The sequence below is a fragment of the Sodiomyces alkalinus genome (assembly GCF_003711515.1).
Source record: "Sodiomyces alkalinus F11 unplaced genomic scaffold SODALscaffold_18, whole genome shotgun sequence".
NCBI lineage: Eukaryota > Fungi > Ascomycota > Sordariomycetes > Glomerellales > Plectosphaerellaceae > Sodiomyces > Sodiomyces alkalinus.
The window spans coordinates 120,595-148,111 of NW_021167096.1; the positions used below are offsets into that span (position 1 = coordinate 120,595).

Consider the following 27,517-nt stretch of genomic DNA (forward strand, 5'->3'; position numbering starts at 1 on the left):
GGGGGGGGGCAGAAAAGAAGACGAAAGTCCCGTTCTGCATGCAGTTCACTGATAGAAGATTCCACCCCAGGCATCATCTACTGCAATTCCAGCCCGGCCGCCGCCGACGCCGTCGCCGACTTCGCCCTCGCCATGATCATCTCCACCTTCCGCCACCTCCCCTGGTGCGCCGCCGCCTCCGCCGACCCCACGACCTTCCAAGACTGCCACGCCCGCGCCACCCTCCTCTCGCACACCCTCCGCGGCCAGGTCCTGGGCCTCATCGGCTTCGGCCACATCGGCCAGGCCATCGCCGCCCGCGCCCGCCCGGGCTTCGGCATGGCCGTGCACTACCACGACCTCGTCCGCAAGGACCCCGCCCTCGAGGCCCGCCTGAGTGCCACCTTCCACCCTTCGCTCGCCGACTTGCTCCGCCTCGCCGACTGCCTCGTCCTCTGCACGCCTTCGACCGGCGATGGCCGCCCCGTCATCACCGCTTCGACGCTGCAACGCTGCAAGCCGGGTGCGCGATTCGTCAACGTTGCCCGCGGGGGTCTCGTTGACGAGGAGGCCCTGGCTGATGCCCTCGAGAGCGGGCACCTCTCCAGCGTGGCTCTTGACGTGCATGCGTCCGAACCGAATGTGAATCCCCGCCTGGCTGCCTTGAGAGGGGACAGGGTGCTGCTGACCTGCCATAATGCCGGCGGTACGGTCGAGACCCATGCCGGGTTTGAGGATCTGAGTATGCGGAATATCATGGCCGTCTTGGGAGGAGGGGAACCTATTACGCCTGTCAATTTGGAGTTTCTGCGCCGGAGTTGAGGTTCTGCAGTACGGCTTGGTAAAAAAAAATTTTTTTTTTTTTTTTTGGCCCACGGCGTTTCGGTTTCTCTTAGGGGATGTGGGCGATATGATACACTGCGCTTGTTTGACGATTGTCAGATGAGTGAGTTTTTTCCTTGAGTTAATTTTCCTTGCGACTTATATATAAGCCCCTTGGTTAGTACGCCTTTGATCTTGGGATCTAAGAATCCAAGTCTCAACTCCGATGGTTGGAGGCCACCGTCACGATAGCTGTGGACGGATGGTGCAAGCAACAGACCAACAAATGTCTTCTTATTTGTCGTCACCCAAGATGGTATCCCTGAAAGATGAAAGCAACGCCATCCTCCCTTACCAGAGGAATCCCACCCAAATCTTTCCCATCCAGTGGTTACGGGGTATCCGGTCCCAACGCCACTGCTATCGTGCCAAAAAAAAAAAAAGCAAAAAGAAAAAAAAAGAGACGACGACTCCTCATAAGAACCACGCAAAACGGAAAACAGCGTCACTGCTTCGCCTTCTTTCGCACCAGTCCAGCGCTCAACACATTCACCTTAGCCGGCTGCCCCGCCCCGTCCTCTCCAGCCCCGTGACCCCTCTTACGCTTCACAAGACCCGAAAGGTCGTTGACGGACGCACCGGTCGCGGTTATTGGCGTCCCGCCGCTTGACGCCGCTGCCGACACCGCCGACACCGCCGACTCGCGCATACCAACCACTTCCACGACCCAGCTTTCTCCCATGCCAACCTCGCTCACCCACCGCTTCGTGCTGCTCCTGGCCCGGTCCAGGGTGGAGAAGTCCAGGTGCAGGAGCAGTTCGATGGACCGCTTGTAGTCCGACTCGCCGACGACCCTGCGGCCCCTCCCCTCGGCGGGCCAGCGGTAGTAGGCTGTCGAGGATGGGCGGTCGAGGAGGTAGTTGCGCTGTTGGGTCTTGATGTGAGGCTGTCGAGGCTCGATGGGCCCTGTGAGGCGCTTCTTCCGCTTCTTTTTCTCGCCCGCGCGTTTCGTCTTGGAAGGCGCCCCATGGGGGGTACGTCCTGATGTAGAGGTGGGGAATAGTTTCCGAGGAGTAGAGTACGACGTGGTTGGCCTTCCCTGGGCGTTCTTGGGAGGGGTGGAAGGCGGGCTTGGCGCCGCTGTAGCGTTCGACGCGGCAGCGGTTGGAGCGCTCGATCCCTTCCCGTCACCCCCTGGCTCAAACACGACCCAGATAAACCCGGTAAGACGACCGCTAGAGCATTCCTGCCGAAAGGCCATCATCTCCCAGAACTGGTCGAGCGACCTGACGCTCTTCCACATGCCGCTCGTCCGCAACAGCTTGGACCTGTTGGCCTCCTCGTCGAGCTCGTCGCGGTATCGCGATTTGGGGTCGTCGGGAAAACTCGGAATGAGGCATCGAGCGGGAACCCAGTCGTACTCTCGTGTGTAGTGAGAGATCTTCTCCAGGGGGTGGCTCAGCACCCAGCGCGACTCGCCGTCCGGGGCTCGGGGGAGGAAAGCCCGCATCTCGTACTTGTCCAGGCCCGGCACGACGAGGTGGCCTTTGACGTCGGCCCAGGATCCTCCCGTGGACGAGATATCGACGAGGGGATGGAGGACGCGACACCACCACTTGACCAGCCCCCGGTCGTCGAGGACGTGCTTGGATTTGTTTTGTACGCTGAGCGGGAAAAGGTATTGGTCTTGGGCGCGGGCAAACAGGCTGACGACGCACTGGAGCCCCTTTCTCCTGCGGTGCTGAACGAGGTATGCTAGGATGGTCGTGCAGATTTCTCTGATGGGAGATGGGGCGCCCTTGGGGAGGTCGAGGAGGGCGAGGTAGCCAGTGGAATCGGCCTTGGAGACAAAAAAGGTGCTGGAATAAGCAGTCGTGTAGATGAGTATTTCGATGGCCAGGATGAGGACGTGACCGGGTGTGACGGCGGCGCCGGTGGTGGTGGTAGTGTCGGGGCCATTCTTACTGGCCGTGTTCGCATCAATGGTGACGGCTAGGAAATGGTTCTCGCAGTACGTATTGTCTTCTCGTTCGCCGGGAGGAGCAGAGCAGAGAGCATCGGTTTGGGTTGGGGGCGTCGAAAGGTGATGGATGCCAAACTGATAGCCCTGGGGTAGGACCTTGGAGAGTTGGTCAGCCAGGGACGAAGCCTCGCCCTTGGTGACGGAGTGGATGGACATGGTGAGGCGTTGCAAGGCGCGGTAGTGGCAGGTCTTCTGCTATAGAAGCATGATGAATTGAGAGGTAGCTATAGTCGTTATGTTGTGAGATGGGAAGAGACAAAGAAGAAAAATATGGTGGTTGTAAAATATTATGAAGTGCCTTAATGAAGGGAGGAGGGAGAACGGACACGGACACGAAGGGACGCGTTGGGGCTCACGAGGGTCAAAGGCTGTCTATTACGTAATTACTGAATTGAGACGTTGAGACCCACCGGGCCTTCCTCTCCAATTGACACTAGTACGGAAGTAGCTAGACCAGAGTCTAGTAACCGGCTTGGGTCACCGCGAACCCACGTGACTTCGAGCTACCAATTGACGAAGAAAAAAAGTCCTCTCCATGAACATCTCCTTTAACATTTGGTCGCAGAGAGAGAGAGCTCCCTCCGTGCATCTTCGAGCTCACCACTAGTAACAGCAACATTATACCCGCTGCTAAAGCCGATCTTTTCTTTTCGTTTCCCGAAACTCATGTATTACTAGACCCTCGGCCCGTCCTTCTTTCTTCTCTTCACCCACGATGGCGACCAACGGGTCCCGATCAGCAGCAGTCGCCGCGACAAGACTGGTCTTCCGGCACGCCCGACAGACGCGCATCACACCACCTTCCCCGGCCCTGCAGTGCGCCGCCACCGCCGCCGCCGCCGCCCGCCGGTCCTTGACCACCACCACAGCATGCCGAGCCCAAACCGAGAGCGCCAAGAAGATCGACGAGCTCTCCCGCAAGGTCGAGGAGGCCGAGCGGCCCGAGGAGGTCAAGAGGGAGCGCCCGCGGTGGTCCTACACGCCCGAGGCGATGAAGGCGCCGTTCTCGCCGCACATCACCAAGAACCCGGCGCGGAGCGTGTGGAGGGTCAATGAGGACCCCAAGAAGCTGGACCAGATGTACGTGCGCCTCTTGGGGCGCGACGGCGACAAGCTGCTGCCGGAGGAGGTCAAGTGGTTGGCTGTGACGCATAAGAGTTTTGATTACGGGAGGAGAGGATTCAATGATCGGCTCGCGTTTTTGGGTATGTTTTTCTTTCTTTCTTTCTTCTTTTTTTCTTTTTTCCCCTTCGTCTTTCTTTTCCCCCTCTTCCTTTGATTGATTGGTCTGACCGCTCTCGTCTCGTCGCGTCTACAGGCCGCCAAGCCGTTATTCTCGAAGTCGCCCAGAACATCATGTCCAGCGCCCCCAAAGAGGGCGCCGTCGTTCCGGATGAGCACGGCCGGGAACCGTTCCAGCATCAGGTTCTTTCCAAGCTCGACAACTTCAACGTCCAGCAACCGAGCGACATCCTTTCGAGGGAGAAGGTGGAACGGTTGGCTCTGGATGTTGGTCTCGATAAGGTGTTGAGGTGGAAGCCGAGATTGGTAAGACAGCCCATCTCTCTACCTCTTCATACGGGCGTCATATTAACACTCTTTTCCCCCTTTTTTAGCCCGAAAATCTGGCCGGCTCCGGTATTCAGGTCGTGCTGAATGGCGCTGTGCATGCGATTGTGGGAGCTATCTCGCTCCATCACGGTGCCGAGGTGGCGGGGAAGATTGTCAGGGAGAGGATACTGGCACGGGTAGCCCTCCAATAGGCGGACCACCTAAGTAAAAAAAGAAAAAGCATTGGGTAGGTGGACCATGTGTATCATAGGTGTACAATATAAGGGGGACCGAGGGTGTTCCCAGTCGAGCTCTTCCTAGAGGACATTGTATGTACATTAAGGAATATGACAAAAAGGATTCTTTAATGGGCTTTTCTCTTTTTTTTATTTGGCTTCTTTCGCTAAACAGAGAGCAGTTGAAAACTTTCCAGTCAGTGAGCCAGTCAAATCAGAAAACATTCTAGATGCCCAGGCCGGTTACAAGTCATGTCATGTCACGTCACAGTCCGCACCACACTCCCCAGCTCCCCCTTCTCCACAGCCTCGACCCGCGGCCTCACTTTATCCCAAACCCTCTCCGCCACCTCCTCGACACTGGCCCCCGCATCCACGACCACCAGGTCCTCTCCCTCCTGCCGAAACGCCCGGTCCGCCCGCCGGTCCTCCTCGCCCAGCGTCCCGTCCGCGCCGATGCGACCCCGCGCGAGCCCCCGGAACAAGTCGCGCACGCGCCCCTGCATCTCCCCGCGCTCGTACAGCTCGCCGCCCCAGCCGCCCCTCGCGCGCGCCGTCGCCTCGTCGAGGTCCAGGAAGAGGACCATGTCCGGCCGGGGCAGGCCCAGCTCCGGGGCGCGGGCCCAGGAGAGCGACAGGGAGGGGTTCTGCTTGGCTGCTGAGTAGACGATGCCGGAGTGGTAGTACCGGTCGCAGAGGATGGTGGTTCCCGAGGCTAGGAGGGTACCGATTGTTTTTCTGTGAGAGAAGGGGGAGGGGAGGGGGGCGGGTTAGAAAGGGGACGATGGGAGGGGTTTAAGATACAAAACGGAATGGGACTTACGCTGCTTCCCACCGGTTAGCGCTGAAGAGGAGATGAATAGCATGGTCATCCATCTCGACCGAGCTCTTAAGATAGGCGTCTATCATTTGTCCGATGTGCGTGGTCCGGTCTGTATGATATATATCAGAGCATGTGAGCCGCCGTTCATCGTCGCCGGGGAGGGGGGTTCCAACTCAGGGCTTCGCACTCACCAGGGAACCTCCAGACTTTAACTTTCCGTCCCTCTTCCACAAACCGTTGCTCCAACAGCTTCACCTGCGTCGTCTTCCCACTACGGTCCAACCCTTCCAGGACGATCAGGGCCCCTCGCTCGGCTGCTGGTTCTGGGGCTGCTGTGGGTGGTGCATCATCGGTTGATGCTGTCCCTGAAGAAGCAATGGCTGCCGCAGCTAAATCGTTGATAGAAGCCATTGGTTTAGTTTTCGAGCCCACCTCATGGGTGTCCGTCCGGAGAAAATGATCTCGTTACTGAGCGGGCACTCATGTAGTGTTGGAGCTCTCACAGAGAAAGGTGGGATGAGATTAGAGCACGGGGTACCTTAGGTAGTGAGTACTCCGTGGGGTGCACTAGATCGCACTGTTGCTGTACGTACCGTGGGCCTAGGCCAGGTCAATTCGGCGATTGCGAGACGGTTGGAGTGGAGTCCTACGGAGCCGAACAAGACCGAGCCCGATTCCCCTGTTGAGGTCTAAGGTACCTCACATTACAGTGTCCGGTAGGTGCTATGAAATCGCGGTATATTTGATCCAAGTCTTTGGGATGCGACACTCGGGTGCGAAATGCGAAATAGAGAAGAGTATCTCTTGGTGAGTGAATTATCAAGGGCAGGACGAAGAAGAAGAAAAGATAAAAAAAAAACACATTTCCTGGAAAGTCACCCAGATCGCGGCGCATTGCAAAGCCATCGACCAAAAGTTCAACATATTAAGGTTAACTGCCGCATTGCGGCATCCAGAGTCAGGTCAAGATACGGAACTTACACCTAACCAATCCAAACAACCTTGTTGAAACAAGAACAACCAGGTGAAGATATATACAACCCAGACCAAACCCTCATTTGACCCAGCCGGCTCCAGCTAATAAACGCCCCCAGTACCCGCACTGAATTCATTGACCCAACCAAGACGAGACATCAAAAGCGTACACTCATCAGCAAAATAAAACCTGGAAAAAATCATAAGACCAAACAAACACACAAAGTTCCCCCCAGGGGCTCAATCATGAAGTGGCCGTCGCCGGCTGGGCCTGAACTCCATCGTCGTCGGCGCTCCCGCCTTCCCAGAGCTCGAAACCTTCGCCAGTGCCCTCAATGGGCTCCAACACAGCGGCCTTGGCAGCCGGCTCGTTTGACTCGCTCATCAGCTCGTCCACTACATCCTTGCACGTCTCCTTCGTCTCATTCCCCGACACCCCACCCAAGTCGGCCTCCGGTGGTGGTGCCGGGTCGAACGAAGCGGGTGCTGGCGTAGGTGCGACATCGACCCGAGCCTGGTCCTCAACGTCGGTCTCGACCTCGTCTTCGTCTTCGTCGCCGGGCACCAAGATCGCCGAGTTCTCGTCACACCCCGCCGCGTAAAACGCAGAAGCATCCATCTCCCCCAGCGCCATCCTCTGCTTCTCGACCGCCATGTCGTCCTCCTCGAGGGCGTGACGAGCCGACGGGACGGCCCGGCCAGACGTAGTCTGACTCACGTCATCGGATGGCGGGATGTTCTCCTTATCGCGCCCCTCGGCCCGTTCGCGCGTCGCCTTCTCCTCGCTCTCCTCGTCCGAGCTGATGTCGAGCACGCAGGTCGAGTGCTGCAGAAGGTTCGTCATCTCCTGCTCGGGAGTGTCCTCGTGGATGTCGAAGAACCAGGACGCCTTCATTTCCGGCGCGCGGAGGTCGTGGTCCAGCCTGGAGCCCCGCTTGCTGGAGCCGGCGGCCCGGGCAGCGGAAGAGGAAGTCGGGGTGGCTATGGACTGGCGAGCGGCATAGCTGGGGATGGTGCCTTTGAGGGCGGCGTCGAGGCTAAATGGCGCCGCCGCCGAGGAGGAGGAGGAGGGGAAAGAGGAGGAGGCTGCGCTGCTGAAGAGGGGCGGGTCGACGCGAGAGTAGGGACCGATGTGACGGCGGTGGTTCGAGAGGATGCCGCTACGCTTGCCGCGGGTGGGGGAGCGACCGGCCGGGGCGGAGAGGGGCGGGGAGGAGGACTTGGTGATGGATGTGGTGAGTTTCGCGGCGGGCGACCTGGGCTGGGGCACAGCCCGCCGACGACGCGGCGAGGTCAACGAAAAGGCAACGGAGGGTTTGTTGGGTGTGGAAAGGCTTCCGACGATGTGTTTGAGCGGTGTGGATGTCTTCGTCAGGAGATAGGACGACGGCTTGAGAACATCCTTGGACAGCGGAGTGTTGTTACCCTTGGATCGCTTAAACACGCTGGGGTCAACATTTTCCGAGTCATCCGTGTCAACCGGGTCGGCCGCCTTCCGTTTAGCTCCTGAAGAGGGAGGAAGGGCTTGATGGAGGGTTAGCTGGGGCAATTGACAATGGATGAGATGGAGCGACGTCAAGCCCGCAAGCCCGCAAGACGACCATACATACCATTCTGTCTGTTCTTCAAGCTGGTCAAATTCTGCAGACGCGTCCCATCGAGGGGAGCGAAAGGTTGACGAGTAATAGTTGCCATGGTCCGTACTCTTTTCAGTGAAGATTGGGTAGCAATGGAGATGTGTTGTACGAAAGTGCAGTTGTCCCGGGAGAGGCAACCTTTCGAGCCCAATTGAGAGCACAAAGTCCGGTCCAGAAATCCAACGAGTCCCGCGGCCTTGCTTTCGTTGCTGGACGAATGCCCGGAGCCGCCCAAGTCACAAGTGCAAGATGTCTCTTCGGTACAGTGAATGATAGTCGGCTCTAGAAGCAGGGAACGTAACGTTGAACACCGGCGAGTACGGGTGCACAAAAAGAACGAATGTGATGCGCTGGACTTGTTGTTGTTGTTGTTTGTTTAGGTATTTGACCCTTCTGTGGATTCAGGCGGTAATGAGGGATAGGATGCTTTTAGGCAGTGGTGAGGTGGATATGCAGAGGGAGAGGGGAGGACAACAGGTTTGGGGGGACGAGAAAAGGGGGATGAGGTTATGGGAGGGGGGAAGGAGAGGATGAAAAGAGAGCTGAGGGGAATGAGGATGCGTGTAAGGTAAAAGCAAAAGGTAAAGAGGTAATTCGTTCATTACGAATGGTACTGGTACTTCGTAGAGTGTAGGCGCCGCGACGTGGGAGAGGGGAGGGACGACACGGAGAACGCGGTGTGTGGGGGCGATAGTCACGGTGGAATGGGACAGGGAAATGGGGAATGGATCGGCACGGTGCAGAATAGTGTCTCATACGGAGTTGCCAAGTTGCCATACGCGGATGTGTATCCGTAAAACCTGGTACTCCATATAAGAGTCCCCTTGAAAAGAAGAAGAAAATAGTAGGACATGATTTAATTGACCGATATAAGCAAGAGTTTAACGATGCACGAGAGCAAAGCGAAGTCAGTAAAGGGAGGAGCTCAATAATACACTGTGCGTCGGACCCGGGAACAGAGACATAAGACCAAGACCAGAGACGCGTAAAGAGAACGGAGACGACTGGCTATTACCGTGTACCTAATTAAGGTACGAAGTAATTTACACGATCAGACACGTCTGTCGCGGTACTTTAAGTGAGGATGAGGAAGTATACCTACCTTAGTGATCAAGGTGATCAGGGCACTTAGCGGACGTGATAAAACAAGCCCCGTTGCACAAACGGCTTAAACGGTTGGCTGTTTCTAATGTCTATGACGGACGTTGCTGCAGGCTGTGCTTGGATGAATCAAACCCGACATTAGAACGCTGATGCGAGAGAGCCTCTGAGAGTTGTGATTTGTTGACCAAGATGACTTCGATAACGCCCTTACATGAGAGGCCTGCAGTAGCGAGGCACAAAGTTGAATTAGCATGGAAAATATTAATGCATCCACGGAGTAGGGTTTTTTTCTGCTTTTTTCTTCTTCCTCTTTTTTCCCCCCTTTCTTATATATATATATTGAGAAGAAAAGACATGTGTAAACTGTATGGCTACGAAACAATTCAAGCACAGACCTAGGGAGTAATTACTTCGGTCTTCCATGTTGGGCGAAGAGCTCTATTACTCCGTAGGTCCCAATTGAAAGCGACGCGTTGGCCGAGAACGAGACCACTTGGTCCTGTATCTCGGTACGAGCCCCTGTCCAACGAACGCCAACGCGTCGTTACTTTTCCAGGTCGTGGTTTAGCCGCGTCGCCCCGCCCAAAGTCGCATCACCGGTGCTCGGTAAGGTACCTAAACAAATAATCACAGTACTCCGTGTGAATACTGTACAGAGTATCCTTATTCCGTAGCCCGATTCCCTGGACCTGCCCTAAAAGGTACCTACTAACCTGGTATATATCCGTGGGCTATCCTCCTTTATACTTGACCATCCCTTCCGAAATGCCCTTATGCCCTTCGTCGATCAAACTTGCGACGTGCTAAAAGGGCCATTTCTCTTAAAACACCATCTGCATAGTTGCCTTTTCCCTCCCCATTCCTCCTGGTGGCCTGCTGTGGCCATTGTGACCACACTCCGTACCGCCGGTTTTGCCACTTCAAGCCATAAAGAGGACTTCATAAGCCCGCCTGACCGGCTGAGACCGGACTGTCTCTGTGGAAACTGCCTCAGGTCTCGGATCTCTGGTGCTTCTGCTGAAGCATCCCATGTACAGGAGAGTATTGATAGACCGAGGCGAAGGAGGATCCTATCAGTGACCACTGGCTAGTATGAGACCCGTCTTGCCTCTCTGAAACCAAACCACCAGCTCAACCGCGGATTCGTGAAGGCACTTTCGTAGTTCCGCCAGGCTACGGCTATTTAACGAAGATACCTCCTATAAGTGTGTGTCCAAGAGAGGGCACTGGCTGACCGACTAGCCTGGGCTTGGGCTTTTATTCCCGTCCTTGTTTTTCCCACTTCGCGGGTGGCCTTGGCCTCTGGCCGTGATAAGGGGGTCGCGTTCGCTGCGACCTCCTGCCCCCTCACTTCGTACTCAATGCACCGCAACATACTGTTGGCTTTCCCCGTTTCCCCGCGCCCATTGGTTTTCTTGTCAAGCATGTCAGACTGACTCTCACCCAAGGAGGCGGGCGTTAATACTCGGTGCCTACTAAAATGCAAAAGTTCATTTATTGTTTGGCCATGTCGGAATCTTATTAATTGCTTCCCTTCCCGACCAGCTGAAGACCCAAACCTCACTAACATGCTGTCATCGGCCGAATGCTATCTGGTATCAAACATGGCCAGAGAGACACAGTTAGACATTCCCACACCAAAAGACGAAGCAAGTCCAACGTCTTATCTAGCCTCGCCACGTCCATCCCCCCATATCCAACCTTACATGCCCCCCCCCCCCTTTCAAGTTTCAACCCAGTCCTAGTTCGTGGCTGTGTCACCATTTCTGGGACCAGCCAACCCCATAAATGATAACCGCGACATCTGCAGTAGACCTGGGACAGGCAAAGTTGCCAGTAGCAGTAGGGCAACCGTCCGTGACGCAGTAGAACCTCGCAAGACAAGTCATCTCTCCCCCTCTCTCTATTCGTCTCATTTATACACGAAAATAAAATCCCTTTTCATTACCCTAACCCCCCCCTCGTTCTCAAGCAGAACCCTACTTGTCTTCCAACGACAGCTTGCCAACTTCGGCAGCAGCGGCAACGTCCGCCGTAGCACCCGCCGTCTCTTTCCTCTCCTGGGCGTCCGGCTTCTGGCCCGCCGCCGCCTCCGCCTCCGTCTGCGCCTTCTGCTGCTGCTTCTTCTCCTTATCCTTCTGCTTCTTGGCCTTCTTCGCCGCCGCCTTCTCCGCCTGCAGGGCCTTTTGCCGCTTCAGCTCCTCGCCGCCGTACGCCAGCTGCCACTCCTCGATCTTCGCCGTCGGGATCGGCGTGAACAGCGGCGACGGTGTGCCGATGACGTGCCCGGCCGCCGGGAAGCTGAAATCCCACGTGTCGGGTATCCGAGTAGCCGACGACGACGCGTCGAGGCCGAGCTGCCGCAAGATGGCGGCACTGACGCCGGGCATGTAGGGGCCCAGGAGGTTCGCCATGAGGTAGACGTGGCTGATGGCGACGCGGATGACGGCCTTGCAGCGCGCCGGCTCCTCGCTGAGGAGGCGGTTGTCGAGCTTGTTGGCCTGCAGGAACCGGTTCCCGAGGTTGGAGAACTCGAGCATGTCGGTGACGCCGGCGCGCAGCTTGGTCCCCTCGAGATGCTCGATGTAGGTGGCCAGGACGTCGTTGGCCTGCTTCTTGTGGGTCTCGATGAGGTCGTTGGTATAGTCCGAGTCCGGCACGATGCTTTCCAGCTTGGCCTGGCAGAACTTGAGCGTCCGCTGGACCAGGTTGCCGACGTTCTTGAGCAGGTCGTTGTTGTTGGTGTCGACGAACTCCTCCCACTTGAACTCGGTATCGGAGGACTCGGGGCGGCGGGCCAGGAGGTAAAACCGCCAGATGTCCGGGTCGATGCCCGTGTCCTTGGCATTGTGTCCGAAGACGCCGACGCCGCGCGACTTGCTGAATTTTCCGTTCTCGTAGTTCAGGTACTCGGTGGCCGAGATCTTGTGCACCTGGGTCCATCTCTGGTTCGTGCCCAGCTGAGACGCCGGGAAGACGATGCTGTGGAACTGCACGTTGTCCTTGCCCTGGAACTGCATCAGCTGCACGTTGTCCGGGTTCTTCCACCACTGCTCCCATTTCCGGCCGTTGAGGTCAGCGCCGTCGGTGTAGGTCTTGGTGATGGACACGTAGCCGATGCAGGCGTCGAACCAGACGTAGAAGACCTTGCTGCGATACTCTTCGGCGCTCAGGCCGTCGACTTCGGGGATGGGCACGCCCCAGCGGAGATCTCTCGTGATGGCGCGGGGCTTCAGGCCCTTGTCGATCCACGCCTGGGTGATGGCCAGCGCATTGGCGCTCCAACCGCCCTTCTTGCTCGCCTCGGCGTACCAGGCGGCGACGCGTTCCTGTAGGGCATCGAGGCGGAGGTACAGGTGCTTCGTCTTGCGCTTCTCCGGGGTGGCACCGTCCACCTTGCAGCGCGGATTGATGAGCCAGCCCGTGGCCCTGGCCTCGTCGGCCTGTGCGTCTTCGCCGGTCGGACTACCGGCCTCCGGTTCGGGCTTCAAGGGGTCCAGGATCGAGCCGCAGCCGTCGCACTGGTCGCCCCGCGCGTCGGGGTAGTGGCAAATGGAGCACTCTCCCTCAATGAAGCGGTCGGCAAGGAACGACTGGTGGGTTTCGCAGAAGGGCTGGACAGTTTCTCGCTCCTCGATATATCCGTTCTCCCAAAGGTGGCGGAAGATCTCGTGGACGACCTCTCTCTGGTGTGCCGTCGGTGTGCGGTCGAAGATGTCAAAGTCGACTTGGAACCAGTCGTAGATGGATTTGTGGAGAGCATGGTACTTGGCACAGAGGGTTTCGGGGTCGACGCCTTCTTCGAGAGCTTTCGTTTCGGTAGCAGTGCCGTACTCGTCCTGTTCATTGCCGGACTGTTAGTAAGTGGAGGAAGGAAGACAAAGAAAAGAAGAAGTTAAAAAGAAGAAAAAAAAAGAAGGGGGGGGGGCACCGCACCGAACCGCAGATGAAGAGAGTCTGGTAATCGCGGGCCCTGCAGTAGCGAGCAAACACATCGGCGGAGAGGACACTGCCGATCACGTTTCCTAGATGCGGCACATTGTTCACGTAGGGCAGGGCGCTGGTGATGAGGATGTTGCGCTTCCCAGGCACGGGAAGCACCGGTTCTGAGGGAGTCTTCGTGCCGTCCATGAGGCGGGAGGGAGTGGGGTTTCCAAAGAGCGAAAGAGCGAAAGCCGGAACAAATGACAAAAATAGAAGGAGCCCTCTCTAGACTTGGCTTCGGCAACGGAAGAAGACACAAATCGCTCGAATGTAAATGCCAGTGAAATGCGTCTAAGATGTGCTGCTGTGCAGTTCAGGGGAAAAGACGGAGACTGACGAGAAGAGTGAGAAGAATAAGAATTATCGCAAACATGAGTCAGAGGAGTCGGGGAGTCACGTCTGGTCTGGACCTGAGTACCATCGTGTACTTGTAAGTTTCCGTATCTCAAGGTAGGTAAGGTACCTATCGTGCCTGCTGGCTTATCGGAATTACCCCGCTATCAGATTGGACGGTTTCACGGTTGCTGCCCTTGCCGTTGCCGTTGCCCCTCACCGGGAAAGGAACCTTACCTGAGAAAGGTACGGACCGCCATATTAAAGTGCGAAGAATGCGGAGTACCCGTATATCACAAAATTGCCGGTGGGAAATGGGAATCGAGTAAGGTACAGGACTTTTATCATTTCCGGGGGTATCAACTATCAATAGCAAGCACACAACCGCCCAGACTCCAACCACTAAATATTACATTACACGACACATCATAATATGATAATCCCTTCTCTGCCGTTTCCGTTCTCCCGTCAGCGACAGCGTCCCTTCAACTAGACGTGACCACAATGGCGGGAGGTGGTTGACGAAGATGCCACCTCTGATCCACGGCGTCGTCACTCTCGACCGTAGAACCATAGTCGCTGACAGAGTTGTTCCGATGCACTCCCGTCTCCACCGCGAGCTGTTCCCAGTCCCGAGCCCACGCAGTTCCCGGCGGCGGGACGTGGCACGGCTCCGGCATCATGGGCCTGTCGGGTGTCTCGCTGCCCACCCTCGACTGCGTTTCTTCTTCCAAGATGGTGGAAACCCTGTTGCAGGGGACTGGGACGGCTCGTTTCCTGGAGCTGCTCGAACGACTACAACGGCTGGAACGGCCGGAACGGCCGGAACCCCCCGAAGAGACTGAGTCTAGGGTCATGGTCCGGCAGTGGTGTCCGATGGTCGGCTCGCATTTGAAATCGTCTTCGAAGGAGCGGACCAGACATGTGACGGTCGACTTGCGTGGTGTAAAGGGGAGCTCGAAAGGTTTGGTTGTCATCTCCATGGTGAACACTAAGATCGCCAGACAGGTCCTAGAACCCCTGGGTTTAGTACACAGCAACCATGGCCGAGCAGAGATGAAGCCTGAAGGGGGAGGACGAGAGGGAAGCTCACACGCCAAAGGTGGCAAGCGCAAGGTTGGATCGGGTGATCACCGAGTTTGACTGGGGATGAGATACGGTAATCGCTGTCAAGACCAAGGTCACCACCCAGAGAATGAGGCTGATTCGGGCCAGGATGACCGCCCAGGACACGACGGGCGCCTGGAGAGATTGCCGTGAGCTTTGGTAGTTGCCGAAAGACACAATGATATGCAGGAATAGGTAGAGAGGGCTGATCAGGGACTATCTGACTGTCAGCTCACAAGTTTTCGCGAAAGCAGATTCTCATTCGCTTGTGACGGTTTGTCATGCTCAATGCTCATCGACTTTTGACATACAGAGAACAGAACGAAGCTCTGGGTTACCCCCGTGCCTCTCACCGTCGATGGCTGCTTGAACTCGACGGCCGAAGTGCTCAAACCGCCAATAGACGCCAACAGCAGGAAGAAGAGAACCGAAAGAAGGATAAGGTTGAAGGGCTTGGGCTGGGTGAGGAGAGAGTTTGCACTCCCTGACATGGACGACTTGGTCTCGAGAGATTCCAAGCTATCGGACATGGAGTCCACTTCGTTCTTCATGCGACCCATGACGGGAAGAATTGGGGATGATGTGATGCGACCGACGGTGATATGAATGACCGGGAACAAACATTGTAGCAAGATTGGGGGCCTATTCCAACTGATGATATTCATATACTCCGTAATCCGGGCTCCGTACGCGCATGGCGTGTGCGTGTGCTCATCGACCTTAGGGGGCTGGCAATATTGAAGGCGGCGGTCGAAAGCCAACATGTGGCGAGTAACGAGAGTAACGAGACGCCCATTCCTTCCCCAGAAGACAAAAGAAAATTCACGACGACAGTGTGCCTACACTAACGCCTCCATTGTCTCGAGCTGGGCTGAATGACCTCCTCTAGGAATGCAGTGGACCCCGGCGTAGTTGGGGGGGTCGGTCTCTGTACGGGGTGTGGAGGGGGGAGGGGCGAGGGACGAGGGCCGAGGGTCGAGCCCACATTCCAGTGTCGGCCGGGGAGGGGACGAGGCGCTTGATTCTTGAATGTGTACGTGTGGCAATTTGCCAGAAGCTTTTCTCTCCCATTAATCGCAAAGATCGGAATGAATCGCATAGAAATGGCAACAGTAAACCACCCGAATCCGGAAGAATTAATAAGGTAGCTAGTACGGTGTACCTAGTAACTTCCAGCCCTGAACGGTCGGATACGTCGGTGCTTCTCCGGCTGCCCGGTACATCGGAGGGCTCCACTGACCTGACCCCGCGACCGTCCACGACCTCGGCGGGGAAACACGTACCTTGAGGAAGGAAGTTGCAGTGGCACGCACTGCACATCGTACATGTAGAAGTTACATATACATTAGTCAGTACGGAGTACGGTGCCTTAAAACTCCGTCGCTTCTTCCCCCACGTGACCAGGCGGAGATTCGGTGCCATGAGCAACTTTCAAGAGGAGTGTCGGCGCGATACTCCGGGCTTCCCCATCTCGTTAGACGTGATGGTGGGACTTTTTATCCGACTTGACTACGTAAATCACGAATACCAACTGCGGAGTATGGACAACTAAGAGGAAAAAATGTAGGCAAATACCTGATTCAAAAAAAAATCGTGGGGGACTAACACGAACAGTCACAAAACATCTCCCCCGCTCCGTAGAACAACAAGCTTATAAACTCGACAACCTATCCAAGATTTCAACTACACATTCCCCCCCACCCCTCTCTCTAACCCCTCCCCTCGGCCCCTCACCCCATTTCGACCCTTGCCTTTGCCGTCTTCACATACCTATTGTCCAGTTCACCATGGCGGAAAAGCCTACACTGCGTTGGGGCATCCTCGCCACGGGGATGATCTCCTCCTGGTTCGTCGCCGACCTCTCCCTCGACCGCCAGGACGCCCAGGCCAACCACGTCATCCAAGCCATCGGCTCCTCCTCGCTCGAGAAGGGCAAGGCCTTCGTGGCCGAGCACCTTCCGGGTAAGTCCCCCACCGTCTACGGCAGCTACGAGGAACTCTACGCGGACCCGGAAGTCGACATCATCTACATCGGCACCCCGCACAGCTTCCACAAGCAAAACTGCCTCGACGCCATCCGCCACGGCAAGAACGTCCTCTGCGAGAAGGCCTTCGCCCTGACCGCCCCCGAGGCCTGCGAGGTCCTCGACGCCGCGCGGGAGAAGGGTGTCTTCATCATGGAGGCCATGTGGACGCGCTTCTTCCCCATCGTGCGCGCCCTGCAGCAGAAGCTCCACGAGGAGAAAGCCATCGGCGCCGTCCACCGCGCCTTTTGCGATTTCTCCTTCGACATGAAGATCCCGTCCCTCGGCCCCGCGTCGCGCCTCAAGAACCCGGCCCTCGGCGCGGGTACCCTCCTCGACATCGGCATCTACAGCCTCACCTGGACCATCCTGGGCCTGGAACCACCCCTGGGCCCCGCCCCGGCCCGCGCGGCCCCGGAGAAGACACCCAAGGTCGTGGCGGCCCAGTCGCTGGATGACGGCGTCGACGTCGCTACCACCATTGTCCTGCTCTACGAGGATGGCAGGCAGGGCATCGCTACCGCCCACGCCACCGTCAAGAGCCAGCGGGACTTTGCGAGGATCGAGGGCAGCGAGGGTACCGTCATCGTCGAGGGTGACGCTGCGGCCGTGCCGAGCTCTTTCATCGTCAAGAAGCTCGACGGCGAGGAGAAGCGGTACGACTTCCCCCGCCCCGGTCGGGGATTCTACTGGGAGGCGGATGCGGTGGCGCTGGATATCGCTGCGGGGAGGAAAGAGAACGCCATCATGCCTTGGGCCGAGACCCTCCGTGTTATGGAGATCATGGACGAGACGAGAAGACAAGGGGGTGCTCGGTTCCCCGTCGACAAGGATTAGATCAAAAAAAAATAGAAACTCGTATTTTTCTTCTTCTCAAGTGCCAGTCTGTCGCATAAAGACCGACCGACAACCAAAAACACTGGCTAGCGCTAAAAAGGGAGTGAATATGTTGGGCAAACGAGTGCAGGTACAGGGACTTCGGCGTTGACGTAAGTGAATGCGGAAGGAAGCCCGGGAAAGTGCAAGAAACGAACAAAAATGTACGGAGAGAATGACAAAACATCAGCCGTAATGCCCCCTCCTTCCATCACATAACCTCCCCCACACGAGCACCACGCTCGCCAGCCCAGCCGTCCTTTTCGTAGAAACGGAATACGAGATCGTAGTCTTCAAAGTCATGGACGATCCGATCGATGCGACGGTAGCCGGGAATAGGGTCAACGGCGCGCTGGGCGGCCTTGATGGGCAGTGGTTCATCCTCGGCCATGCCGTAGGGGTTGGAATGCTTGCCCTTGGCCTCGAACAGCGTGACACTGAACCGGCCCGGCTTGAAGATGCCGACGACGTGCTCGATGATCTCCGCCGTCGTGCGACCCGACTGGCCTCCGGGGACGTTGGTCTCGAACGAGGCGAAAGAGCAGTTCGGTTCCGGCGTGACGTGGACCGTGAAGTAGTGCGCCGCCTTGTCCGCCCCCTCCCCTTCCACTTCCCCCTCAATATTCGCTCCGCCGTCCTGCGGAGGGGCGGGGATGACGCCGTTGGCAGAAAAGCCACAGGGGCTGAAGAGGTACGCGTCGACCCTGGCGTCCGGATACTTGCTGGTCGGGTAGACATCCGAGAGTCCGCAGGCGTCCGAGACGACGGTGCCCAGGGCGTGGCCTTCGGTCGTCAGGGCTTCCGCCAACAAGACCTGGTCGGCCTCCTGGCTGGCGTGCAAGTCCGAATCGCTGCCGTTGCTGAAGACGTCGACCACGTCATCGGCCTCGTCATTCGGGTGACCACTGCCGTTGCCACTGGTGGGGATCATGCCGAGACTCTGGTGGGCGTCGTCTCGGGCTTTCTGGGCTTGCGTCGCCTGGTGGCTCGCGACCGCACTGGCGTGCGCCAGGTAGAACTGCTTCGCATTCTCCGGGTCGAGGTCGGTCATGAGAATCTCAAGCGTCTCGTCATTGGCCTCCTCGGGGACCTTGGCGAAACCACCGTTCAGGTTCAGGGCGCCGGTGGGGATCTTGGCAACGAAGCCGACGCCGTCCTCCTCGTTGGGAGTGCGAGGGGGGGTCAGCGTGCTGTTCGGCGACGTGATGTAGAGATACCAGTGATCGCCATTCATCTTGCCCACCATATAGGCACTGCCGCCCTCAAACATGTCGTCCAGGTATTTGACCTCCTGCTTCCAGCTGCGGTGAGGGCCTTGCTGCTTGTCCGGAAAGAGGAAGCTCTTGCGGCTGTAGAAGACGCGGTAGGGGGTCGCGGCGGCCTTGATATCGCTGGCCGACTTGGAGTTGTGGAACGGAAAGCCGGCATGCTCGGCGGCGATGTGCAGGAGGCGCTGCAGGCCGAGCAGGAGCGTGGTGGTGCCGCAGGTCTTGAGGATGAGCTTGTGGGGGAACACGAATAGGCTCGACTCGGACAGCAGGTAAGCATCGACCGTCTCGGATTCGAGGACGGACAAGATCTTGCAATTGACCATGTCGAGCATGGTGACCCAAGTGTCGGCGGAGACGGCCTTCAAGCCATTGGGCTTGGCACCGGGGGGGAGGGCGTTCGGGCCGGGCGCAAACCATACTTCGAGGAGCTTCTCGGGGCCTGTGCCACAGTTGGGTTAGTCAATGCAAGTTGCAAGTTACTGCAAGTGCAGTAAATGAACAATGGATGGGCCATTGTGTGGGGAGAGAAAGAAGGGAAAAAGAAAGAAAAAAAAAAGCCCCCAAACGCACCCTCAAAGGCATTGCTAGAGTCCAAGTCGGCCGCCACATCGTGGTTAATGGTGAGATGCGGAGTGGCTCCCGAGGGAGAGAAGGTGTAGTTGTTGGGAACCGAAAGATTGACCATATTTGCCCACTGCAGCTACCGATATAGAGACGAGGGTTATGATGGCGCGGGTGGGAGGGGGTTGTTGTTGTTGTTGTTGTCTCGTGCCGAGTCCGCGGAGCACTAGCTGCCACTCAAACGAAGCTTGACGGCGTCCGTTTGAGAGAGTAGGCCCACAGGAAAGGTGGACTTTAGAAAATGCTGGCGGAGCCAGCTCTAAGGCGAGGGTGGTGATCGGTAACGTCGCTCGAAAGGACGTTAGGGGGGGCGAGCACGGAGGGGGAGGAAAAAGATCCTGATGAGCGGAATGGTGGCTCGCGTTGACAACCTCGTCCTGACAGACACCGATACCTGTGGTGGAGTATCGGACCCAGCAGACGAGGGATTTTGTGTGATCTTATAAGATCAAGGTTTGCAGAGGAGAGAAAAGTCGCGGTGACAGCGTGGGGCGAACGGCTCCTCGTTGGTTGGGGATCTAAGGGTAATAGGCAAGTGTTATCTGGGCCTACGGAGACGAAGGAATTAGCAATTCGTAAACGAGCCCTCTGATCAGAACAGAAAGAGGAAGCAAAATCCAGACTTACTTCGCAGGCTTAGACAGGAAACGCAGAAGATCGATCGGGTTCATAAAGACGCGCAGCAGGCTTTACAACGATGGTCGTCGAGGTCGATAATTCGGTCTACCTGGCGGAAGTATAGGCCGGCCTCGGTGTGTACTTAGACAATGGAGGTCATTGACGTGGAGTTGAAGCTTCAATGTTATTCAAACGCCGTGGACAAGACGGGATACAACGTAAACGTTGGCTTTGCTGTGATGGTGTTAGGTGGTCCAAATGGCGGGGTTATTTCGTCGGCAAATTTGAGGCCCGACGCGGATAGGGCTCGTGTCTGAGAAGACCAGACGCCACCGGTACGGGTAAGCCGTTTTTATGTGTGTTGATTGAGGTGTACCGTGATGTTGCTCGGCTCCGAGGCAAAGAAAGAAGGGAAGAAGAAAAAGGAGGTGCTGAGATTGGAGACAAAGGTGTTGCACGGAGCGTTGCGCTGTTGGAGAACAATAATAAACGGGGAATTATTAAAAAGAAACACGAGAAAATCGTGGCATTCGTACGGAAGACAACCGAGAGGAGTATCTAGTACATTCTACGGAGCGGAGACATGCGCCAGTATGTAGGTACCCAGATACGTAGGCTCAGGCTGCAATGTCCACCGCCAGTTCCTCAATTGGGCCGCCATTGGTTCCATCGTAAGGAGTCGTCACGTCTCGTGTAAGGTACCTGGTATTTTACGCAACGGACATTCTCTTGGTACCCGGTACTTCCAAGTCGCTCTCATTTAGGTTGTCCTCATTTCTGGACCCTAATAACGGACGGTCTCTGCTGCAGCCACTTTTGAGCCATCACTCAGCCACTGTAAGCAAGTTGTCCCTGAGTCTGTGGGACAGGAAAAGTGGGACGAAGCGTCATCCCAACCAATACTGCAATGTGCACGGTGTTTTCTTCTTTCGTCTGCATGTGATACCTACCTTACCTATTTGCTTCGTGTCTCGCAGGTTCTGTGTCCGTGGTTTCGTCTCGTTTCGTAGGACCGACTAATAAGGAACGTACCAACTTGGTTAATTCCAGAGGAGTCACTTTGATCTTTCACAATGACACAAGAGGAACCCCGCTTCAGTGCACCCACCACCTTCGGAGCATCGCCCTCAAGTTTCATGACTTGTCAGAAAGGACAGCAATATAAGTATAAAAAAATCGCGCGTTATTGTGCTACCCTGGCTGCAGCCCAGAACGGGTTTGCATTTCTTTCTTTTTGATTGCGATGGAAGCCTAAGGTATTGGTGATTCGGAATTGATGTATCGGATCCGGTGTAGGAAGTACCTACATAGTCCGGATCGAGGACTCGGGTACCACCAACGGGTTGAACATCATCTCCCTCTGCCCCTCTAGAGCCGTCAGCGCTAGGTTCATTGCGCGATGAAAGAGCACGGTGGAGCGAAGTCCCAACGGTGGTAGGGTGGTAGGGTGGTAGTGGTAAGCGTGTAGGCTTTATGATCGATGATCGAGAATCTCCTCCCCGATGGCGACTTGGGTACAGGAACATTTCGTGGCCGAGATTCCTGCCGTGCACGACCGCCAGTGGACTTCGTAGACAGGGTGCCATCCTATATCCCCACAGAGACCGAGAACTCTCATAGTATAGTCGCATGTTTTTCTTCCTTTTTTTTTATTCGTTTCTTTTTTCTTCCTTTTCCCCCCCATGACTCACCCTTATGCCTCAATGTTTTCTGTGAGCTTCCGAGTAATGCCGGCAAAGATGCGGGCCAGCGAGCACGACTGGTACTTCTCCACCAGAGTCCCCTCGGACGCCGTTGTCTCATCCACCTCAGCCTCCCCCCCAATATCCACCCCGTCAATATTGGTGCCCCGAGGATAGTGTGGCCGCTTGCCCGACTCCACGAGTTCTCCAAACTGCGGATCGATGGGCACGGCACCAAGAAACGGGACGGAAAACTCCTCGGCCATGACCACGCCCCCGCCGGAACTGAAAATGTCGGTACATTCGGCGCAATGAGGGCACACGAACCCGCTCATGTTCTCCACCACACCGAGCACCCGGATCCCCGTCTTCTTGCAAAAGTTGAGCTCCTTGCGCACGTCCGCCGTCGCCACGGCCTGCGGCGTCGTCACGACCACCGCCCCGGCGACCTGGCCCGGGCGCGCGTCCCGCAGGAGCGTCTCCGCCAGCGAGATGTGCTCGTCGCTCGTTCCCGGCGGCGTGTCGATCAGGAGGTAGTCCGTCTCGTCCCACAGCACGTCGGAGAGGAACTGGCGCACCATGGCCGTCTTCTTCGGCCCTCGCCATACCACGGCGTCACCGCGCCGGGGCAACAGGAACCCCAGGCTCATGGCGCGGAAGGAACCGATGCCCTTGGCCTCGTTCGCCTCGTGCACCGGCACCGGAAGCCAGCCGCCCGGCGCCTGGGTGACCTTGGACGCCTCGATGGAGAGCATCCGAGGGATGGAGGGGCCGGTGAGGTCGACATCAAGGACGCCGACGGAATAGCCGGCGAGTGAAAGGGATAAGGCGAGTTGCGTCGTAACCGACGACTTTCCCACGCCACCCTTGCCGGAGAGTACCTACCAGGTGTTTATGTCAACTTGGGTTGCGATACGAAGGTAGAGTAAGGGGGGTTCAAGTTACCAGCACAATATGTTTTACTTTGGATAATGACATGTCGGAGAGAGGTTCAGGTTCATCCGTCTCATTCAATGACAGTTGACAGTCGAAGCTCGTAATTTTTCTACACCTTGTCCTGGTTTTCAAGTTTCTTGATTCTCGATTTTGATTCTCCCGTTCTCTGTTCTTGAGAAGTGAGATGATGCCCGTTAAGGAGGTCGAGGAGGGTAGCCAAAAAGATTGGGAGTTGGACTGGTGCGTGATTTGAAATCAAGCAAATGACTCCAGTTGGTTACCGTAAATAATCACCTACTCGCCGAGTCGCCGTAGTCGGCTGGCTTTGAAAACCGCCACTAAGGTAGTGGCGGTTGCGGAAAAGTACAATCTCTCTCAGCTCTGGAGTCACTACCTAAGGTAAGGTACCTTATATTTGCCTGTATTTCTAAACGCCTGTATCAGCTCCAAAATTGCCCGTGTGACTGAGAAAAAATGGCTCTAATAGGACTGTCCTCGTGTTGAACGCGTTATTTACGAAGTAGCTTCGTAGCTTGCCACATGTGAAGAATTCATCACCGAACCGGCGAATACCTATGGGACGTACCTGGGCATGGAGCTTTCTGAGAGATAAGATAAGTAATAAGTTACGTACATTACGGTGCGGAATAGGCTGGGCACCGTGCGGATACTGTACGGAGTATTCGTAAGTCCTACCAATAATTCCTCCGGACTCCGTATATGATTATTACCTAGATGGCGACAAAGACATCGCGGACAAACAGACCACCACCTGCACTTTGCCCACCCACAACCAACCTCCCAGCTTGTCTATATCCATACGGACGTATACGGGCCTTCTATTCACGGCTCGCCGCTGAGAGCTTTTCAATAACGCGTTGTGTGGCATTTGTGCGTGCAGTGCACCCATCCGATTGTTTGGATCGTGAGCCTTCACCTACCGGGCATCCGACAATGTCCAGGTAACAACGCAACCAAGTCCCCCGAGACGGCGTCAATGTTGCTATTCGTGTCCCATCACCATGAACCACCATAACCTTCAGCAAAATGGAAGATCCTTGGGGCTCACCGTGGGAAACTCATGACGTCGAAGATTCCGGCGCAACCGCAACCCCAACGGCGACCTCGGTCGACGCGAACCCCGAACCACCGCCCCCGGCTTTCTTCACACCTTCAACCAGCCTCACCATACCCACCGGCCACTCTGTCTGGGTTGAAGATGACCCTTTCGGCGAGTGGGCCGCCCCTGAGCCCTCCTCTCAACCGATTCCCGCGTCGGGTTGGGGGATTTGGGGCGGAAGAGATAGCCAGGCTGATTCCAGTCAATTGACGCCAAGGTACGAGTCGAAATTGAAGACGAGTAGCCCGAGGTGGCCCAGCAGCCGGTCCACCTCACCGGGTCAACCATCATCGCGGTTACGCAATCGATCGTCGTCCGACCAACTATCCCTTGATCCGTGGGCCTCCGAACCATCGACCAACATCACCAACAAGAGAGGTGCCTTCGAACCCTCTGCGCCGTTGCCGCAGATCCAGCATTTACCTCTGCTGCCGGAAAACGCGGGCCTCGACGCCGAGCGTCCCGTCAAACGACAACTTCTTACATCCACCTCCGTCGAAGACGGATCGCTGTCGATCGATTCGGCGGAAAAGAACCAGGGAAACGTGGACAGACCACAGTCTGACCAGCCTCTACCCAAGCCCGACTTACACCCGGCGGCGGTTAACTCACCGTCTAAGCCATCTGCATCCGAGTTCGACCTGACCGAGGTGACACTACACGAGCCTCCGTCTCTCACACCACCTGCCGATGATGCCGTGCCGAATAATGCTGGCGACCGTCAGGTGTCGAAGGTCCATCAACTTGTGGAGATGTACGATGACATCGCGAGGAAAAATGCGACCGTTCATGAATCACCGCCACCATCCAACCAGGGTGTGAGTGCGAGCCAGCACTCTCCGATAAATGGGACCCCGTCTCGGGGCGGTGTCTCTATCCAGACCAAGTCTGAAAACACGCTGTCCTCCTTTCCCACCACCGAACATGAATCTTCTGATACGGAACTCCCGACTTCGTTGGTCCAGGATGTACGCAGCGAAAAAGCCGAGGGAGATGCCCCGGAAATTGTCCCTGATACCATAACCATTGACCACGAGCCTTTTTACGTCGACTACAGTCACTTGGACCACCTCTTTCCTGGCCTAGAGAGCAACAACGTCACAGGGTCAGACGTGGAAGTCCCAGACCACATAATCACGGATAATTATGAAAGTATATCAGAACGCAAGATGTGGTATCGTATCTCTAGATTTGGTCCTTCGCGGACACGGGATTTAGGGGAAGACGATCATTTTACGGTGGTAACTTGGTCGACCTCGACCGTGCGGTCGGAGACCATACAGATCGTGCGTCGGTGGATGGAAGAAGACTCCATCTGCGGGCGGACGTTCCGCGGAGGGTTGGCCAACGGGGCCAACGGACGCTCCTTTGGATGGGGCCAAAAGGCCACCCCGGTTGATTTCCAGAGATTCTTCAGTCCGAGGACGTCGACATTCGCGGGTCGTCCAACCCCCGTGTCAGCACTGCCCGCCGATGCCCCTGATTCTCATTTGGATACGCACTCGTTGGATCGGTCGCCTGTCAGCATGTCACCCTCGACTGTCGGCACGGAGGCCCCGAGTAGTGCGACGTTCGGCTGGGCGAACCACTCCAGTCCCCCCCCACATCAACAGGGAGTATCAGCGTCATCAGGGATGCCTGCGGCTCAGCCAAAGGCTCACCGAACCATACCCCCTCCCCAGCCACCCGAACCTCTTCCCAAGACAGTCGGGCAGAAAGAAATGGACGACGATGAATGGGGTGACATGGTGACTCCTTCGACCACCGAGTCCCGGCCTATCTCTACTACGAACGACGGTAGCCCGGCTGGTAGGCCTTTGTCAGGTGATTCATCTAATAATAGGCATGACGATAAGCGAAGCGTTGATTCAGTCATCTTGGCGTCAGGCAGCTCCTCCTGTACGGAAGACGCTGATCAAGTGCCCCGGGTCATACCCGACCATAATCCACACGGAACCAAATCCGATACCGAGTCCACATGTAGCCACAGAGATCTCGAGCTGAGTGGCGACACGACGCATTCTTCTCGACCTTCATCTTCCCACGTCGAATCAACCCCGCAGCAGCTGGTAGAGTCGCCCGCAGGGCTTACAGGGGAGCTAGAGCCAGCACGTCGAATTATAGAATCTCTACCGGACCTGTCGTACATGCTGCGATAGAGTGCGCAAGGCGACATGGTCCATGGGGTTCAGACTGGCAAACCATGCATGTTTCATAGCCATATATACCCATCTATCTGAAGTACCGGCCCAAATTCGGAGCTGACTCTCTCACTTTCTTGAACGGCCTTTCTGATTGCTTTGTGTTATGTAGCACTATCGCAGTATCTAACCAGATGTTTTGGACCATGAATCGCCGTAGGGCTGAGGACTAATTAATGAACGGAATAATACCTAAGGTACATACTTCAAAGATAAGGTACCTAGGTACATTTGTCATCGACGGGCTGATTGGGTGCTTATCTTATCAGACCCCCCACCGTGGTACCCCGCGACACAAAAATTCCGAGCTAAGTGCGTGTGCCGCTGCCTAGGGGACCGCTTTTGGACGCTAGCGGCTATAGGTTCTGGCCCCCCCGAGCACCCCCGGTAAGTATAAGTCGCTAAGAAAATATATACTCTGGAGCGGCACGAATATACTGCCTGCCTATGGTGGTACTTGTTAGCGCCCTCGAGGACTAATACAGAAAACGATAAACTGGCTAAGGTTAACGGAGTTAAAAGGTCACTCTCTCCCAGGAACTACCTGAGTCCTTCCCTCTCTAAATGTATTATACCCTATACTCCTGTCGAGTCCCTCTAAGTAAGCCGCTTATTTCGTAGATATAGATATAGACCTACTCTTACATCGCGTTTAGCAGGACTTCGCTAATAGCGACCTATCGGACGCGTTAGAGATTATACTAGACGAGCTACACGCCGCTACAGAAAAGGCTAATACTCGCCGTCCTATTAGGCCGCGATATTCGGAAGTATACGGCCGTAATATCGTCCAGGGCCAGCGACGATAGGAGAAGTTCTGTCTCTGGATAAAGTACGAAGAGGGTTAGCGGGATAAGCTTAAGGACCTAACCTATAATAAGCGAGGCCTGCTTAAGAGCTTTATTAAGTATTGCCTCTAACGACGAGGCTCTAAAGTCATAGCTAAGTTAACGATTAAGAGGTATCTCTGGTAGACCTATATAGTCTATAAGAAGTACACGGACCTTACCGTCGATAAGACCCTACGAATACACGCGATTAAAATACTGCCGACTTTATTAAACGTAAGTATAAGCTAAGGACTAAGCCGAAGACTAAGAACTATATTAGACCCGATATACACCTTTACCTGTCTTACTTTCTATAGGTACGCGACAAGAGGAGATAGTTTAGTATTAGCCTAGACCGCCTCGACGATACGACTCTCCGATACTTCCTTATATTTACCGGCGCTTAACGCTATAAGCTCGTCCACTATAATATTCCAGAATAGAAGGTATTAAAAGAAGAATACCATGATCCCTATAACGTCTTCACCGATCTAAGCGAGGACGACGACGTTCCGCCGCCTTAGGGTCCCTGCTAGGTATACGGTAAAGACGATATCAGGATAACCCTAGCGAAAAAGGTCCTTTACTAGGAGGATATTAAATTATAGATTATATAAGATCCCTTTAATAACGGCGGTAGAGACCGGCTTACTATATCGGTGCTCTTCCGATTCTATAAGGGCTACAAGAGGTAGTAACGGCCTACTAACTTCCTCTTTATTAAGGAAGACCTGCCCGTGATCTGCCCTGTCTTTTACTTACTC

The 27,517-nt window shown here is 55.8% G+C and overlaps 11 protein-coding genes across 11 annotated transcripts in view; 4 read left to right on the forward strand and 7 right to left on the reverse strand.

Moving 5' to 3' along the window:
• The window catches only part of SODALDRAFT_321466 (D-isomer specific 2-hydroxyacid dehydrogenase), a gene marked incomplete at both ends in the record, with an annotated part of 1,304 nt that extends 503 nt beyond the window's left edge, over positions 1-801 (forward strand). The window contains one exon of the mRNA XM_028609624.1: positions 71-801. Coding sequence (XP_028462399.1) covers positions 71-801 — 731 coding nt within the window. The remainder of the gene's footprint in view (positions 1-70) is intronic.
• Positions 802-884: 83 nt separating this feature from the next.
• SODALDRAFT_329704 (hypothetical protein) lies at positions 885-3,100 on the reverse strand. Its single transcript, XM_028611015.1, has one exon. The coding sequence runs from the start codon at positions 2,978-2,980 to the stop codon at positions 1,307-1,309; it is 1,674 nt and encodes a 557-aa protein (XP_028462400.1). The 5' UTR covers positions 2,981-3,100; the 3' UTR covers positions 885-1,306.
• Positions 3,101-3,539: 439 nt separating this feature from the next.
• SODALDRAFT_337959 (RNase III domain-containing protein) lies at positions 3,540-4,587 on the forward strand (the record flags this gene model as incomplete). The annotated part of the gene is made up of 3 exons (XM_028612738.1): positions 3,540-4,029; positions 4,143-4,372; positions 4,441-4,587. 3 exons carry the CDS (start codon positions 3,540-3,542, stop codon positions 4,585-4,587), a joined length of 867 nt encoding a protein of 288 aa, XP_028462401.1.
• Positions 4,588-4,684: 97 nt separating this feature from the next.
• SODALDRAFT_302399 (thymidylate kinase) lies at positions 4,685-5,845 on the reverse strand (the record flags this gene model as incomplete). The annotated part of the gene is made up of 3 exons (XM_028608922.1): positions 4,685-5,349; positions 5,435-5,543; positions 5,626-5,845. The coding sequence occupies 3 exons, from the start codon at positions 5,843-5,845 to the stop codon at positions 4,872-4,874; spliced, it is 807 nt and encodes a 268-aa protein (XP_028462402.1). The 3' UTR covers positions 4,685-4,871.
• An 808-nt stretch (positions 5,846-6,653) lies between these two features.
• Positions 6,654-8,104, reverse strand: SODALDRAFT_286293 (hypothetical protein; the record flags this gene model as incomplete). Its single annotated transcript, XM_028608525.1, has 3 exons — positions 6,654-6,830; positions 6,912-7,933; positions 8,020-8,104. The coding sequence occupies 3 exons, from the start codon at positions 8,102-8,104 to the stop codon at positions 6,654-6,656; spliced, it is 1,284 nt and encodes a 427-aa protein (XP_028462403.1).
• A 2,754-nt stretch (positions 8,105-10,858) lies between these two features.
• SODALDRAFT_329709 (methionyl-tRNA synthetase) lies at positions 10,859-13,529 on the reverse strand. Its single transcript, XM_028611016.1, has 2 exons — positions 13,087-13,529; positions 10,859-12,989 (listed from the first exon to the last, which is right to left on the reverse strand). Exons 1-2 carry the CDS (start codon positions 13,279-13,281, stop codon positions 11,130-11,132), a joined length of 2,055 nt encoding a protein of 684 aa, XP_028462404.1. The 5' UTR covers positions 13,282-13,529; the 3' UTR covers positions 10,859-11,129.
• A 271-nt stretch (positions 13,530-13,800) lies between these two features.
• Positions 13,801-15,996, reverse strand: SODALDRAFT_382395 (hypothetical protein; the record flags this gene model as incomplete). Its single annotated transcript, XM_028615228.1, has 6 exons — positions 13,801-14,478; positions 14,561-14,790; positions 14,886-15,372; positions 15,424-15,598; positions 15,759-15,886; positions 15,971-15,996. 6 exons carry the CDS (start codon positions 15,994-15,996, stop codon positions 13,953-13,955), a joined length of 1,572 nt encoding a protein of 523 aa, XP_028462405.1. The 3' UTR covers positions 13,801-13,952.
• A 63-nt stretch (positions 15,997-16,059) lies between these two features.
• SODALDRAFT_302411 (NAD(P)-binding protein) lies at positions 16,060-17,648 on the forward strand. Its single transcript, XM_028608923.1, has 2 exons — positions 16,060-16,137; positions 16,189-17,648. The coding sequence occupies exon 2, from the start codon at positions 16,362-16,364 to the stop codon at positions 17,433-17,435; it is 1,074 nt and encodes a 357-aa protein (XP_028462406.1). The 5' UTR covers positions 16,060-16,137; positions 16,189-16,361; the 3' UTR covers positions 17,436-17,648.
• A 37-nt stretch (positions 17,649-17,685) lies between these two features.
• Positions 17,686-20,645, reverse strand: SODALDRAFT_364373 (S-adenosylmethionine decarboxylase; the record flags this gene model as incomplete). The annotated part of the gene is made up of 8 exons (XM_028614637.1): positions 17,686-19,184; positions 19,316-19,381; positions 19,428-19,760; positions 19,850-19,884; positions 19,994-20,053; positions 20,179-20,297; positions 20,361-20,453; positions 20,568-20,645. 8 exons carry the CDS (start codon positions 20,643-20,645, stop codon positions 17,686-17,688), a joined length of 2,283 nt encoding a protein of 760 aa, XP_028462407.1.
• Positions 20,646-21,677: 1,032 nt separating this feature from the next.
• Positions 21,678-23,353, reverse strand: SODALDRAFT_321475 (P-loop containing nucleoside triphosphate hydrolase protein; the record flags this gene model as incomplete). Its single annotated transcript, XM_028609625.1, has 5 exons — positions 21,678-22,547; positions 22,901-22,996; positions 23,189-23,204; positions 23,237-23,272; positions 23,334-23,353. 5 exons carry the CDS (start codon positions 23,351-23,353, stop codon positions 21,678-21,680), a joined length of 1,038 nt encoding a protein of 345 aa, XP_028462408.1.
• Positions 23,345-26,055, forward strand: SODALDRAFT_329716 (hypothetical protein). Its single transcript, XM_028611017.1, has one exon. It carries the CDS (start codon positions 23,650-23,652, stop codon positions 25,879-25,881), a length of 2,232 nt encoding a protein of 743 aa, XP_028462409.1. The 5' UTR covers positions 23,345-23,649; the 3' UTR covers positions 25,882-26,055.
• Positions 26,056-27,517: the final 1,462 nt, after the last annotated feature.